Here is a 15744-nt window from a genome sequence, read left to right as displayed (position 1 = left end):
TTGTGCCAGCATGCATGCGGCACACTTTTTGGCACAAGGGATCTTGTTGCTAAGCAACAGTAGCTGGCTCCCCCTCCTCCTCCTAACCTTTTTCTCGGCTTCTAAGCTTCCAGTTAGCTGATGGGAGGGGCTGGAGCTGCCCAGCCCAGGCTAGCCCTTGACTCCCTTTCCTGCGACAAGGGATCTATTCATGGTTTCTGAGCAGAGTTCATTGTCTCTCTGGTGTGTGTGTGTGTGTGTGTGGAGGACGGTGAAGGGAGAAGCCATGTGTGAGCTAGGGAGCCCTCATCTTCTAACCAAGCTGGCCGGGCTATTTAATCAATGCTGATCCAAGAACAGGAGCAGAACGTTACCTAGCAGACCTTGAGGTTTTGCATTGGTGCCACGGACCCATATGGTAAGGCCATACCCTGCTCTGCCCTCTATTTCTTTCTACTCCCACCCCTGACCCCACCCTTGGAATTCTAGGCTCTTGGAAGGAATCTCCTCTGGCAGCTCTGGTGCAGAGGAGAGGGGGCTCTAGAGGGGACCCATGTGGTCAACCTCCTGGTTTGATTTTCCCCAGGTGTGGGTTTTATTTCCCACTCTTGTCCCCCATATGCCTAGCCAGGTACTTTGCCTGTAGGCAGCACTTAGCGAATCATTATTACATGAACTCCTCCTCACAAAAAGGACGAAGAAGTCCTGTACCATTAAAGACCATTTTTGCAGGCTACCACATGGCCTTGGACAGGTGAGTGTTGAGGTGGGGCAGCTCCCAGGGTGAGGCCAGTTTGTTCAGAGGCTGAACTTCAAGCCAGGCTCCGTTGATACTGGGACAGGAAGAAAGGCTGAGCACGCTCTGGAATTCTCTCTAGACCAGGCTGTGTTGACAGGGGAAGGTGGTCTGCAGGGGAGACGGGACTTACTTCAACTTTAAGGGACTCTTTCTACTTTACTGGATTATAAGTTCATTAAAGAAAGGACCCATAGTTTATATGTATTTCTTATTAATATATTATTTATTATACTTAATATTTGTGTTGTACTTTATAAAACCCTTGCAGCCACAAAATCTGTTCTCTTCCTCCCTCCCTCCCTCCCTCCCTCCCCTCCTTTCCTTCCTTTCTTCCTTCCTTCCTTCCTTCTTTCCTTCCTTCCTTCCTTCCTTCCTTCCTTCCTTTTATTCAGTGTGCATTAACTGAATTCCCACTTTGTTCTAGGCCTTGAGCTAGACTCTGGGATGCCTAGACCAGAGAGGAAGGAGAGAGAGAGAGAAGTAAATGAGCATAATAGAGGGTCACAATAGGTGCTACCTGGGTTGAAGAAAGCTTCCTGGAAAAATGACACTTAAGCTGAATCTTGCAAGGTCATAGGAGACAGTCTGCGGGGAAGGGGACAGCAGGTGCCATGCCTCCGTGGTGAGAGTGAGAGGATGCTGAGGACAGGCATGTGTGTTAGTATCACCCTGAGTTACGCCGTGGAGGAGTTAGTGCTGCCAGGTGAGGATGGAGAGGCGAGGAGGGGCGAGATCACAGAGGATGCTGTGAGCTATGCAAGGGAGATTTGGATTTACCCTGAAGGCTACAAAGATCATTAGATACTCTAAAGACGGTGTTAACTTGCTAATGTTTGCATTTTAGAAAGATTGCTCTGGCATGGAGAAGGAATGGAGACAAAGCTAGGTGGGGGAGACTCCTCAATGGGCAGCAGGGCTTATCAGTCTTATTTCATAAAGGAGAAAGTTGACATTTGGGGGGCTGATGAGTTACCAAGTTCATATAGTAGGCTGTATGTAGACTTAGATTTGAACTGCTGGTCCAGTGTTTTTGCCGAGATCTTACTTTCCATTACTCTTCTTCATGGCACATGAATTTTAGGCAAATGTCTGACCTACCCCACTCTATGCTTTCTTACTCCCATTCCTTTGCCTCCTCAACACCTTTTTCCTGGAACACCCAATGACCATATATGTCAGTTCAAACCCTATTCATCTATGAGGGCCTGTCTCAGAGGCTGCCTCATCCAGGAAGCCTTTCTTGATCTCCCCAACAAGAAGTAAGCTCTCCTTTGGAATTCCAATGTTAGTTAAACTGAACTCCTCTTCTGTCACTGAACCTGTGCTGCTTTGTTTACATGACTTATCTTCAGGACTCACAGGTAGGTTCTTTGAGGCGGTGGTTGTGGAGGTCCATGTTAATTTACCTTGGACTTACAGTATCCCCACCGTGGACTGTCCACTTGGGCTGAACACTATTTACTGGGTGAATGAATGCATGGTTCGTAGGGGAGGGGCAGTTTTTCCTCCAAAATAGGAGGGAATGAGGAAGGATAGGATCTTAGGATCTGAGGAGGGATGTTCAGGGATTCAGTGGATGTCTTCCATGCCACCATGTCACCACTTCCAAGGGGGTGGTGAAGAGTGCGGGCGTTGGAGTTGGCCCGATCTGGGCTCAGGTCTCTGCTCTGACACTTACTGGCTGTGTGAGAGAAAGGTGAGTGGGGCTAGGGGCTCCAGGAGAGCAGGGAGGCCCTAGGGGCATCTATGGGAACACACATGGAGTCCCCAAGATGAAAAAAGGCTCACAAGTGGCAACGAGGGCCCGGCTGGAGTTAGAGAGTGGGGACTTCTTGTGGTCAGTGGTGATTTCTCTCCTTGGTGAGTGACTGACAGCTATTTCCCCAGAGCCTGATGCTGGATGGCCAAGCCCCCATGGAGGCTCAGTATGCAGAGGAGAGTCCAGGATCCTGGATCTTCAGAGCAGAGCCAGGAGACCCACTGCGGAGGCCCGAGGCCCAGCAGCAACCCAGTAGGCCAGACTGGGCCATCGGGGAATGACGGGGTGGGGGCAGTGAAGGGACAATCTTCCTACATCCTCCAGATTCTTTTTCCCCAGATCTTCCCAGGTCAGCCTTAAATGACTGATGGGGAGAGGCTATCTCACTATTTATCCCAGACCTGCTTTTGCTGTTTCCCATTTGGGGGCTTGAGTGGGCTCCGAGGCGCCAGTGATCAGACTTCTGCCCCCTACCCACCCCAGGATGATGGGGCAGGGGGAGGCGGGCAGGTGCAGTGGGGCAAACTACCGCTGCGAGTCGGCGGCTGCCTGGTCCCGGGGTGGTGCCTCGGGGTGAAGTGCGGCTGGCAGGCGGAGGCAGGGTCCCCAGATGCTCCTCTGCCCTCCTCCCCCACAGTCTCTTGGGCAGGGCGCTGGTGCACAGGGCGGCGTGGCTGGGCGGCGTTCGGAGCCCTGGCGTTGCTGGCTGGTGCAAGCATTGGCTCCTGGCTTCTAGGTCAGTGCTGGGACCTTCAGTGGCAGGGGAGGGGCAACGAACAGGATCTGGGGGATGCTGGGAGAGTGGAGCAGATGCTGAGCAGGTGTTCAAGGCAGGTGGGATGAGCGTCTTTTCCATCTAGTCTGAGTAGACAGCACGTAGAAACGGGGTGAAGGGCCAGCAGGAGGGACTCGGGCTCTCCGTAAAGAACATTTCAGTCCTACAGTGAGAAATGTGCTCGAGTGGATGATCCAGGGACACCCTTGTCAAACTTCTCCAAGAGATCTTTCCCAGTCAGAGGGAGAGACAGAGACAGAGACAGAGACATTGAGAGCGCAATGGCTCTCTTCTGCACGTTGTGGGGGGCCTGCCTCGGGCAGGGCGGTGAGGAGCCCCCCCGAGGCTGCCTTTGCCTCCCTCTGCTGCAGGTCCCTTGCTCTGCTCCTTGGCCCCCTCCTAGGGGAGTCCCTTCCTTCCCCCAGCCTCTCCTTGTCTTTGTCCTCTGAAGCGCTGTATCTGTGGCCGGCTGCCCCTCAGCCTGTTCCCGGGACCCTGCAGGATGAGGATATGAGCTTAAACTGCTCGGAGGCCAGCGATGAGGAAGCCCTGCTCCCCTCGCTTCCCAGAGCAGGTGGGCCGCGCCCCAAGGTCGCAGGACTCCCACCTGGGCCCCGGGCCCCTGCACAGCTGTGGGATCCTCCCTTCTGGCTCGGGGCAAGAGGACCAAACTGAAGGGCCACGAGTTCGCTGCCACCCACCTGTGTTTCCCGTACTGTGAGGGTGGAGCCACGGCCCAGCCTTGCAGAGCTGACCTCTGATTTAGGGCTTTCAGCACTCCTGGGGGACGGTCTTGATCTCTAGCGGGGGCATGGCCAAGAGCCCAGGCTGCCAGGAGAGATGGCGACTCGCCCTTTGGGCAGCGTGAGGCTGCGGTGTGGGGAAGAGAAGCCAGATGTGGGGGGGGGGGGGCGGGGGCCAGCGCGGGGCCGGCAAGGGTCTGGGTCCAGGGCAAAGAACACACAGAGGGCTGGGAACGTCTCGCCACGTTGTCTCCGCATCCCGCACCCAAACCTTGTCCCCTCCCCTCCAGGTAAGAGTTGAGGGTCAGCAGATACGGTGCTGCTAAGGCTGCGGGTAGAATCAGTTACAGAGGTTAGTTAGGGTCAGGTTGGAGCCTGCTTTTGCTAGCTGTGTGCGCCTTTGGTTCCATCACTGCTTTGAGCTTCCGTTTCCTTCTCCATGAAGTGGAGATGAAAATAGTTACCGCCTGAAGTTGGAAGCATAATAAGAGCATAAAATAAAAGGGCTTAGCACAGAGCGTGGAAAAAGCAGATGCTCAACGAACAGGAACCATCGCTAGTATTGTCATGAGATTTGAAATCAGAAGACCTGGATCCATCACTTGCAGATCCTGTGACCTAGGATGGGTCGCTTAACCTCCGTGCCTTACTTCCCTCTGCAGAATGTGGAGGATGGGAATTCTCACCCCACAGGGTTGCTGTGACACTTAGTGATGGAGCACGTTTAAAAGCACTTGGTTAAAACACAAACCTAAAAGGCTGCACAAAGAGGGGTTATTTTGCTCTCGGAACCGGCTGGCTCCCTGGGGAACAGGGAGCTCGATATGGGGTGACCCAGATGCTATCGTGAAGGCCTCTTTGGGTCCCATGGTGGCCAGGTCCGGCTCGCCCTGCCCATGCCGCCCCTCCCTCTCGCAGCAGGTGGGATGTGGCTTTCATGCTGTGGTTTCAGTGTCTTTCAGAATAAACACCGAGGACTTCTTGCTGGAAGTGCAGGTGAGGGCCCGGCCAGACTGGCTCCTGGTCTGCCATGAGGGCTGGAGCTCTGCCCTGGGGGTACGGATCTGCCGGAGCCTTGGCCATCTCAGGTAGCTGGGGCCAGAAGTGGGGCCTGGGGAGGGTGGAGAGCTGGTGGGTGGGGGAGGAGCATTGAAGACCTCTAACTGTCTGTCACCATCAAAGTACTCAGGAGGTCATTTTGGTCATCTCCTGGCCTCTGGGCATGATGGTGCCCCAGTCTGTTTCTCTCCTTTGAACATCCTTGATTTTTAACAAATATAAATCCCAGAAGAGGTCATTGTCAAAGTCTTGTTCAGTCACTACACTGGTATAGTATCACATTCCGGTTATACTTAACCCCCATCTCTCGTGCTGATCGTCAGTTTAAAGCTGATTTCCTCCCGTTTTATTCCCTTCTCCTGCCAAGACTCACAGACCACAAGGCAGTGAACCTGTCTGACATCAGGCTCAACAGCTCCAGGCAGTTTGCTCAGCTCTCTCCTAGACTGGGAGGCCTCCCGGAGGAGGTGTGGCAGCCCAGGTAGGGCTTCTCAGGGGGCTGAGTGATGCCCCTCGCTTCCTGGTGAACAATGCAGCAAAAATATTCCTATCATGAGAGCCTGGTGACGAGGACGCTGGAGGTGTAAGACAGGACAACAAAGAGGAATATTTCCCAATTAGAAATTGCTGACTCAGCTCACAGGAGCCCCGCCCACCAAAGTTTCACATACTTCATCTTATTGGCCCCTCACGAGAACGGCAGGATTGGGTGTTATTGTCGGAGGATTTGAAATGGTACTCCTATTCCCATTTTACAGGTGGGGAAACTGAGACTCAATGAAGTAAAGGGCCTTGTGCAAGGTCACAGAACCGATAGCAGCCAAAGCAAGTCTTGAAACGAGGTTCCTGTCTCCAAACTAGTCCCTCTCCCCCCTGCCGCACTTTATGTGGATAATTCTGCTATCTCAGGAGAGAGATGGTTAACTGTCTGGACCCTGGAGACCCTCCAGAGAAGAGAGGGCTCTGGGATGGCCCCTTCCCCAAATCCTGGGGGTGGGTGCAAGCTGAGCGGGTTTTCACCCTGCCTGGGTGGCCTCCAGCTTTCCAGCAGCCTCCTCCTGTCCCTGCTCTAAAGCCTTCTCACCCCTTCACCACTGTTCCCGCCTGAATCTCAGAACCCTCCTGTCCAGCTCCTGTCCCCTGTGGGCCGATCAGGGGAACGTGGGGTCCCTGTCTTAGATACCTTGATGGGCAAAGGGAAGTAGGAGTGGGACTGACTCTGCCAGGAGAGCCGGGGGGCCGTGGATTTGGGAAACTAGTAGAATCCAGTCATTAGGATGCTGGGGGCAAGAGAGAAGTCAAGAAAGAGGGCTTTGCTCCAAAAGGAGTTGATGTTTTTTCCTTTTTAACAGTGTGTTTTAAAATTGTATTTATTTATATTAGGCCGCACTATGTGGCTTGTGGGATCTTAGCTCCCCAGCCAGGGGCCGAACCTGGGCCCTCAGCAGTGAAAGCGTCTAGTGCTAACCCCTGGACCGCCAGGGAACTCCCAGGAGTTGAGGTTTAGCTAAGTAAGAGGAGGGGAAAGAGGAGAGCAGGCATATGAGTACACAGGGCCGGGCGAAGGGCTTGGGAGAGAGTGGAGTCATCTGAGGCCGCAGCACGGGGCGAAGAACTGAGTCCATTCACTCACTCTCTTACCCACTCATCCGCTGAGTACACATTACTCACGGGCCTTAGTGGGAACAGCCGGATTTGCACAATCACGAACGCCCCATTTGTAACTTTGGGTCCTGCCCAGATCCAACTGGAGGACCACGAAGTCCTGTGTGCCCGGGACGACTGGGCAGAGCACAGCTGCTGTCCCAGAGACCTGCTACAAGCAGGGGCCTGGGGGCTTGGGTGGGGTCAGGAAGCAGGTGGCTGTGGCTACAGAGAGGCCCCCACTGCTTCCCCCAACAACGACCCCCTCCCCCAGGCCCTCGGGTGGGTGTGCAGCCTGGGGTGGGCCCCACCCAGCTTCCTGCTGGCACTGCCTCTGTTTTGCAGGGGCAGCTGTACTTCTGGTCAAATTGTTTCCCTCAGATGCTCTGGTGAGTCCTGTCCTGGGTCCGGGAAGGAGGCGGTGGGAGGAGGGCATCTCCCCCGTGCCCTCAGGGTGGGACATCCCCACTGGGAAGCTCAGCTGGGTCTGGGGTAGGGGTCCTTGCCCACCTGCCTGCAGGGCCCCTTCTTGCAGACAGAGTTCTGCCCAAACAGAGCCCCGTCTACACCTCTGTCCCATTCGCCACCAGCCACTGGTTTGGGTGGATGACCTCCTTGCCTCACTCCCCGCCCTGGCCTCCGATGTTCCCTGGCCCCTGGGGAAAGGGGAAACAGCAGCTTCTGGAGACTAAGGATGGTGGGGAAGAGGGGCCAAGTGAGAGACAGTTTGCAGAGTGCCTTTCACCCGCCTTCCCGGTCGTCTAGCCATCTCTTCATCTGTCCTTCCACGCGTCTGTCCACATGCCACCATTTGACCCCTCCTGTGGGACAGGCGTTTTCTTAGATCCTGGGGCTCCATAGATGGTGCAGGCAGCACCCCTGCTCTCAGCGAGCGCACCGTCTGATGGGGCAGGTGGATGTGTAAGCAACACTTCCAGCTTCCCGCCCCATGCTTAGGGCCAGGAATGGTAAATGGGAGCCGTCCACGCTGCACCACAGGCCTCGACAGTCAGCACAGTGCTGACACCCACCCCGCGTTCTTTCCATCTCACCCGTGCTTGTCTGTTTGCAGAGTGTGGGACCAGGCCCCTGGCTTCTCAGATAGTGGGCGGGCAGGCGGTGGCTCCCGGGCGCTGGCCCTGGCAGGCCAGCGTGGCCCTGGGTGCCCGGCACACATGCGGGGGCTCCGTGCTGGCCCCGCACTGGGTGGTGACCGCGGCGCACTGTGTGCACAGGCAAGGCTGGGGGCTGCCGGGGGGAGGGTTCCCCCTAGCATTTTCTCTTTGGCCGTTGGTGTGTCCTGTATACAATGTCCAACTGTCCGCCTCCCATGTCTGCTGAGAGTGGGTCCGGGCGGTGTTTGTGAAATTCTCCCTGTTCAGTGCCAAGAACAGCTCTGCCTAAATAGCAGTCATCATACAAATATTGGTTCTTTAGTTTTGTTTGGTCTTCACGTTTTAAAATGCTTTCGCACTCACAGCCTTCCATGCTTCTTAACGTTTATCACCACTGTAATTAAATCAATTTCCATGTAATTATTTGTTTAATGTCTTTCTTCCCCTTTACACTGGAAGCTCCATGGGGGCAGGGAAGAGTCTTGTTTACCACTGAATCCCTTTGTTGATTTTTCCCTTGCCTTGTCCCCGTGGCCTGGAATATAGTAGGTGCTTAATAAATGCTGGTTGGAAGGAATGAATGAGCTCTTCGGCCCTCTTCTCTTGATGGCGGGCAAGGCAGGTGATGTAATCCTCATCTTATAGTGAGGAAACCGAGGCTGGGAGAGCCGAAGTGCCTCCCCAGCCATCACACTTAGGAAGTGGGGAGACAGCACTGAGGAAAGCTTTGCTGACTCGCTTAGAGCTATGATAATCACACAAGGCCCTTCCATGTTTGCTGTAAAACTTGAAGGGGGTTATGCCGGAGAGTGCAGGGGTGGTGGCCAATGATCACAGTGTCTCACTTCTCTCTCCATCAGTGCCCGAGCATTTATTAAGCACCTACTGCATGCCCAGTGCCTTGCCAGCTGCTGGGGGATTCTAAGAGGCCTGGGTTCTGGGAGCTTGCAGCATGGTGATGGGGCCCCCACTAACAGCCATGCTTGTTGGCTTCCTCCCCCAACCAACTCATTTATGTCAACGTCTCCGGCCCCTTCCTCCCCCAGGCTCAGCTCAGCTCCCTTGTGCAGTTTCAGGCTGTCCCGCCGGTCCAGCTGGCGGGTCCACGCGGGGCTGGTCAGCCACAGCACGGTCAGGCCACACCAGGGGGCTGTGGTGGAGCGGATCATCGCCCACCCTCTGTACAGTGCCCAGAGCCACGACTACGACGTGGCCCTCCTGCAGCTCCGGACCCCGCTCCACTTCTCAGGTGAGGCTGTGGTGAGAGGGGTGGCACAGGGAGTGCAAGAGCCCCGTGGGTTCCTAAGACCCCCTTGTGCTGTGAACCCAACGTTCACTTCATTTGGTGACCGTCGTGGACTCTGGCATCACGTGGACCTGGGGTGGCGCCAACGCTTCTACACACTCTTTTGGGGACAAAGGTTCTGGCCCTTTTCCCATCTGGGCTGCAGGCGGGATTTGCCTAGAGGTCCCAAGAAGAGCTTCTCAGTGGCTCCATCTCCCAACAGGCTGCTGGTGCCAGGTCCCAGCTGGGCTATAGTGAATAATAGTTAACTATGTATTGACAGTTAATAGGATAACAGTTAATAACTAGCACCATGTTACGGTTAATAAGATTTACCTTACCAAATATTCTTTCACCCCATCCTCAGAACAAACCTGACGGGGAGCTGAGGCTGGTGTATGTAGATAAGCATGTTGACCTTTAGAGAGCGAATTGACTCTCTTCAAGTTCACGAGGCAAACAATTCCCGGGGCAGAGCGTCTCCTCCACAGCATCTGCTTGAAGGGCAGCTCTTCCACACGCACGTGCCAAGTGCACTCACCTACAGACACACATGCTCGCACATACACACACACACGTGTGCATGCCCTCACACGCTCACACACTCATGCAAGGCTCACATAAGTATGCACACCTACTCCTGTGCACACCTACTCTCACACCACACACACACACACACACACACACACACACACACACACACACTCAGCACTCCTCCCTCCCATTGCTACCTGGAGCCTTGGGTTTCCCCAGCAACAGTGGTTGCTCTATGCCGTTCACAAATTCTACCGTATATGGGTGCTCTCTGCACCGTTGTTCAACAGTTAATGCTTCTAAATTGACATGAATATATTTAAAGGGAAATGTTAGGTTACTACCTAATTGGAGAATCCATATGACTTATATTAAATAGATAATAACCAAAAAAATGCACAGAGTGAAAACAAAACAGTGCTCAGGTCCCAGCTAGGCGCTGTGCTCTGCGGAACTGCCGCGTCAGGCCGCTCTCTCTGTGCTTGGAAGGAGTGGGCAGGCGTGAAGAGAGGCACAGACTAGCACCAGACAGACGCTTTCTCCTTGGCGCAGAAGAGGGGCTGAAAGAGAACCGAAGAGGAAATACTTTCTCCCAGCGAAGTGGCGTTTATCTAACGGCAGGTCTATGCATTACGTAAAATCAGGTTCAGGCTCTGCCCACAGGACAGGTCGCACACTTTTGGAAACCATGTCCCAAGAGGGTCCACACACCCTGGGGAAAATCCAAAATGGGTCCTCATTAGGAGAAATTAGGTACAAACACCCAGAAGGAGTTTCCATCCCCCCTCAGCCCTAGGTGGGGATGCACCGTGTGTATACCGCCCGGCCTAGGGCACCAGGCACACTGCAGTTTCCACACTGTCCTCTGTGTGAATGGTGGCTCCCAGGGGGGGCAGTACCTGACCCGCACGGCTGTACGGGAGGCCGGAGCCAGGACTGTTTGAGAAGGGGGTGTGGAGGACGCGCCCGCCCTGGTCCTTTTCCCAGACTCGCGGGCAGGGAGGCCGAGCCGGAGTGGGACCCGGGACCCCTGCCTCTCCACAGACACCGTGGGTGCCGTGTGCCTGCCGGCTGAAGAGCAGGATTTTCCAAGGGGCTCGCAGTGCTGGGTGTCTGGCTGGGGCCACACTGACCCCAGCCACAGTGAGTCAGCTCCCAGGGCCCGGGGTGTACAGGGGTGTGGGTGTCGGGGAGGCATCCTTTCCCAAGGTGAGGCACCTCCTCCTTCCCTGGCCACAGGGCAGCAGCAGCCCCCTTCTCCTCTGGCATCACCCTTGGCCAGACCCAGGGGCCCCAGTCTCCCCTGCCTGGGTCTTTCTGGGAGAACAACCTGGTGTTTTCCCCTAAACCCAGGTCCCTTCCTCCCCCTCCCCTTCTCCCAGGAGGGCCACGGCCTCAGCATCAGGGTGTATGTGTGGGGTCTACTCCTCTTTGCTCCCAGCCCCCAAGTCTGACGGACCCCTGCCTCCTCGCCCAGAGTCCACAGCTCCCATCCTGGGCTCCCCTCTTTGGGCCTCCGCACCTCCGGGGCCTCTAAGGCTCTCTTGCTGCCCTGCTTTCCCGGGCCTTTCTCTGCGCCCCTCCATCTCCGCATCTGCCTCCCGCAGCCCACAGGTCGGACACGCTCCGGGACACAGTGGTGCCCCTGCTCAGCACCCAGCTCTGCAACAGCTCTTGCGTGTACAGCGGGGCCCTCACGCCCCGCATGCTGTGTGCCGGCTACCTGGACCAGAGGGCCGACGCGTGCCAGGTGCGGGCGGGCGGGGGCCCGGTGTGGGGTGGGCGGGGCCTGCGGCCGGGCGCCCAGCTGACACCCTCTCCGCGAGCGGGGCGCCCAGGCAAGTGGGCAGCGCGCTGCGGGTTGAAGGGGGGCGCGAGGCAAGACGGGATCGTCCTGGAAGCAGGACCGCCTGTGTTCCCAGACCCGGGGTCGGCGGTTGGGGAGTGGTCTGCCGCCACTCCGCCAGGAAGGACTAACTGCCTGTTACTCTGTGTCCCGGTGCCTGGATGCCGCAGGGGGACAGCGGGGGTCCCCTGGTGTGCCTGGACAAGGGCACGTGGCGCCTGGTGGGGGTGGTCAGCTGGGGCCGCGGCTGCGCAGAGCCCAACCACCCCGGCGTCTACGCCAAGGTTGCCGAATTCCTGGACTGGATCCAGGACACGGCGCAGGTGAGTCGGGGGGCAGGTGGGGCAGACCTGTTTGTGAAGGACCAGTAACCCTCGGAAACCGTGACCCTCATCCCTCGGGCCTGGGCCCTGCTGGGAGCTGGGGAATATTCCCAGACTAGGAGAAGGAAGAAGTGATGCTTATAACGTTGAATCCATTCTATCAATTTAAGCATTCACTAAGGAAGAGTTAACCTGAATTTGTAGCCCAGATCTTCCATTTCCTGTGTGGCCTGTGGCAAATTCCTAACTTTGGTAAACCTCAGTGTCCTGGTAGTAACCATCGTGGCTACTGTATATGCCATTATATGTGACGATGACATGAGTTAAGGCCTGCCCAGCGCCAGGCTTAGAGTGAGTGATCCAGGTGTTATTATGTACTTACTTATGACCATTACTCATCCCTGGTCGTGCCTGCTCTCCCTGCCCTAGGGAGAGAGCTCAGCATGTAGCAGTTTGAGTTCAGCAACTGATTCATTCTGTGTGATCCTGGGCCGGCCACTCCACTTCATCCGTTCGGGGGAAGAGCCAAGTGAGAGAATGTGTATAAAAGCACGTGATCTGTATAAAGTACTTTACAAATGCAGGGTGTGATAGTGGGAAGCATCCTTCTGCAAGGTTGGGCTCAGGGCAGGTGGTAGATAATAAACTTGAGAGTTTACAGGTGACCTAGGCATCCACCTTCTCATTCAAACCTTACAAAAAACCTAGAGAAGCAGATATTTTAGCCCCATTGGATAGAAGTGGAAATGAAGGTTCTGAGTGGTCAAGTGATTTATTAAAATGCTAGTTACTCGGCTAACCGAGGGTGGAGCCACTCTGTAGATCAGCTCCTTTCTCTTTCAGCCCAGGACTCCCTCCCCTGGTCCTGTTGTTTCCTCAGTCTCATTGCATACCAGCCTCATGTTTCCTGGGGTCTCTGGCAGGTCCACTAGATGGAGGAGAAGCAGCAGCCCCGGACGCAGAAGGTGTGGATCTCTTATCACTGCACAAGAGACAGTCACCACCCACCGGCCAGCCTCCAGGCCACAGGGCCTCTCCCCTCCAGCCCTGATTTCCAGCCCCTCTATCTCACCAGAGAGCCTCAATGACAGGAGAGAAGCTGGGGTTGTGTTGGGAAGGTCGGGGAGCCGGGAGGTGGGGAGGGAGCAGCTGGAGAGGAAGAGGGTGCTGGCGGCAGTCGGGAGCCTGCCCTTCTGCCCCCCGCCCACACCAGCCCCTGTGCGCATCTTTTGGGAGGATGCTCAGGGATGCCCTGGGTCTGCCTTCTCCCTGTGCTCTCAGGTGGGGGAAGTGCCTCCCTACAGACCCAGGCTGGGAAGCTCCTGGGCAGATGGGGTCAAGGCTGGACCAGCCCAGGTGAAGCCCATGGAGTCAGGATCCGCCCCACTCTTCTGTCGATCTCACCTACTTCCTGCTCTCACTTGGCTCTGACTGGCCCTGCTGGGGCGGGGGCACTGTAAGAACACTCTGCTTGGTGTTGGAACAGGGTGTAGGTTTTAAATGACAGTTCTGTGAACTGGTCCAGGTCTTCTGGTATTAAAGTGAAATGATGTATGGCCTTGGTCCCGTCCTCCCCCCACCCCCCTTCTCTCTCTTTCTCTCACACCCACATTAAGGGGTAGTAGAATTACAATTTTCCTCCCATACATGTTTCTTAAAGCTCTGGAACTGACTCCTGCTCATATAATTCTGTACATTTGTTAAATGTACATGTCATGATTGACAACAGAAAGCCCCAGCCTTCCAGGTGCTCTGATGCTGCAAGTCTGAGTGCCACTGAGTCAGTGCGCCCTCCAGGAGGGTCTGGCTTCCCCACGAGACCCATCTCTCCTCAGCTCTTGTTTCAGGACTGGGCCTTCTGGCTCGGGAGATGTCTTTCTGAGTTTCTGCCCAGTTAGCATTTTCCTGGTTAAGCTTCTCCCCCACTCTCTCCTCTCTAGCGATTAAAATGCAATTGGTATCTTATTTCTAAAAGCTGCAATGAATTTTTTTATGGTGCTTACCCAAGGAAATGCAATTAGCGTTTAGCAATAACACAACTTTTTCGGGAGTTTATCAGCATTTTTTTGAGGGGTAGTACAAATGAATATTCATTCCTGGAGGGTCTGCTTCCTTTGCAAAGAAGTGCATTAGAAAAAAAAGGGCCACAATTTACTGTCGTTTAAAAACAGCTGGGGAAGTGGCTGCTGGGAGTCTGCTGCCCAACTGCAGAAGCAACGTGGGTGAGGCCCTGGCAGGTGGTGGGTAGTCTGACCCTGTGTTCTGAGAGCCCCGAGACCTCCAGCCTCCATCCCGAGATCAGCATTTACTGCCCGACTCTGGTGGGTCCCCACTTCAAGAGGCGGTTTCAGGGCTGCCTATCTCCCTGGGCAGGGAAGAGTTACCAGCAAATCCATCAGTGATGATCTTTTTTGTGTTTCTGTTGTTGCCCATAGGCGTTTGCTTATTTAAAGGGAGCTTTTTATTTACCACAGTCATTATGATCTGTTAATAACCAGTAACACTTGGATACTATTTGACGGTTTATCAATCCTGCTCACACGTGGTATCCCATTTAGATCTCACACCATCTATGTGGTGAAGATATTATTATCGTGCCCATTTCACAGGTGAGAAAATTCATTCAGAAAGCTGAAGTGACTTCCCCAGGACCAGCCCGCTAATAAGCGCCAAAGCCAGGATGGGAACTTCGATTCTTTTCACGCCAAATCCACATCACTGTTTTGCAAACAGATGAACGAGATGGTCCAATATTACACAGAAGTATAGAATGGGAAGGTTGGTTTAGTCCCCTGCCTACAGTAAGGCATTGCCATCCCTCTTTTTTATAGGTGAGGTAACCAAAACCTGGGAAGAGGCTCCTGCCAGAGACCCTTCCTGGGCAACGTTCTTACAGATTTCCAGTTCTGCGTGGTCTGACTTAAAATGTTACAAATGAGTATTTTCCACAGGAGGACGATAAAGAGAATCCTAATTAGAGAATTTGCTAATAACGATTCCCTGTTTACCTATGGAAGGTCCTGGTATCTTTCACCAGGCTACCAGTCAGATCTACAGACTCAGAGGCTCTCACCTGCCCTTCCTGTATTGGCAGCTACCAATCCAGCCCTTAGGAAAGTGAGGAAAAGTGGGTGCCCTGGGCCGGCTGCTGGAGGGCAGGGCTGGAGATGGGAGCAAAGAAGGGTGACAAGATGCAGGTCCGGAAGGATTTTAATGAGGACCAGCTGGGTGCCCAGCTGTGTGATGCTCTGCAGGGAATTCAGAGGCAGAGAAGCGGCTGCCTTATTGGAGCCATGAGACGTATTTGCAATAAATTATTAGCGGCCAGCCAGGCACGAGGCTGAGTGGTGCGGCAGTAATTGCTAAGGGAGCTCCAAGGGCCTCTTGTTGACTAAGTCAGGGCATTTCTGTGTGCAGGAAACCTGTCTCTCTTCCCAGGGATTCAGTATCCCACCTGCCTGGGCAGAGCTTGCCAGCCTCCTGAGACTTCCCAGGAAGGTGGCTCCTGGCTGCCAGGCCCAGGGTAGAGCCCTTCTCTCATCTACTCCTTCTCTGTGCTTTGGGGGTCTGGAGGGTACAGCGGGGTGCAGGCTCTCTCTCCTTGTTAGACTTTCCGTGGAGTCCTGCTTCTCCTAGGAGAGTTGCTGTGAATGAGGGGGCAGCCCTGTCATTCCTCGGAAACATTTCTCAGGCTGTTTCCTGCATTTTATTTTTGGAAGTGTTGGGTTCACCCACAATAGGATGAAACTGGAAATGCTGTAAATGCTAGAGGGCGGTACAGTAGCTGTCAGGAGATGGTTTTCCTGAGTCTCCCCACTGTTTTTCTCTCTTCTTCCTTCTCTGCCCTCTCCTGGCCATGTACTTAGGACCCTCCTGGTTGCTC

The 15744-nt window shown here is 54.7% G+C and overlaps 1 protein-coding gene across 4 annotated transcripts; it reads left to right on the top strand.

The window, feature by feature from the left end:
• The first annotated feature begins 291 nt into the window (after positions 1–291).
• TMPRSS5 (transmembrane serine protease 5) lies at positions 292–13307 on the top strand. Of its 4 annotated transcripts, XM_079929384.1 has the most exons (13): positions 292–397; positions 2666–2789; positions 3175–3273; positions 3764–3886; positions 5008–5143; positions 5482–5595; positions 7104–7147; positions 8920–9122; positions 10737–10835; positions 11300–11442; positions 11709–11861; positions 12785–12826; positions 13143–13307. In XM_079929384.1, exons 1-13 carry the CDS (start codon positions 395–397, stop codon positions 13219–13221), a joined length of 1362 nt encoding a protein of 453 aa, XP_079785510.1. In that variant the 5' UTR covers positions 292–394; the 3' UTR covers positions 13222–13307. The 4 variants fall into 4 exon arrangements, with proteins under 4 accessions (XP_079785510.1, XP_079785508.1, XP_079785511.1 ...); XM_079929382.1 differs by having other exon boundaries at positions 12785–13307; XM_079929385.1 differs by lacking the exons at positions 12785–12826; positions 13143–13307 and adding an exon at positions 7831–7993 and having other exon boundaries at positions 8944–9122; positions 11709–12113.
• Positions 13308–15744: the final 2437 nt, after the last annotated feature.

The sequence above is a fragment of the Stenella coeruleoalba genome, assembly GCF_951394435.1.
Source record: "Stenella coeruleoalba genome assembly, chromosome: 8".
Lineage (NCBI taxonomy): Eukaryota > Metazoa > Chordata > Mammalia > Artiodactyla > Delphinidae > Stenella > Stenella coeruleoalba.
Note: the sequence above shows the minus strand (reverse complement) of the source record. Positions and strands in the feature narration are given on the sequence as shown.

Coding starts and splice junctions, on each gene's coding strand:
- TMPRSS5 (XM_079929382.1), top strand. Junction 3,274..3,763: donor CATTGGCTCCTGGCTTCTAG/GTCAGTGCTGGG, acceptor TGTCCTCTGAAG/CGCTGTATCTGTGGCCGGCT. Junction 5,596..7,103: donor GAGGAGGTGTGGCAGCCCAG/GTAGGGCTTCTC, acceptor TCTGTTTTGCAG/GGGCAGCTGTACTTCTGGTC.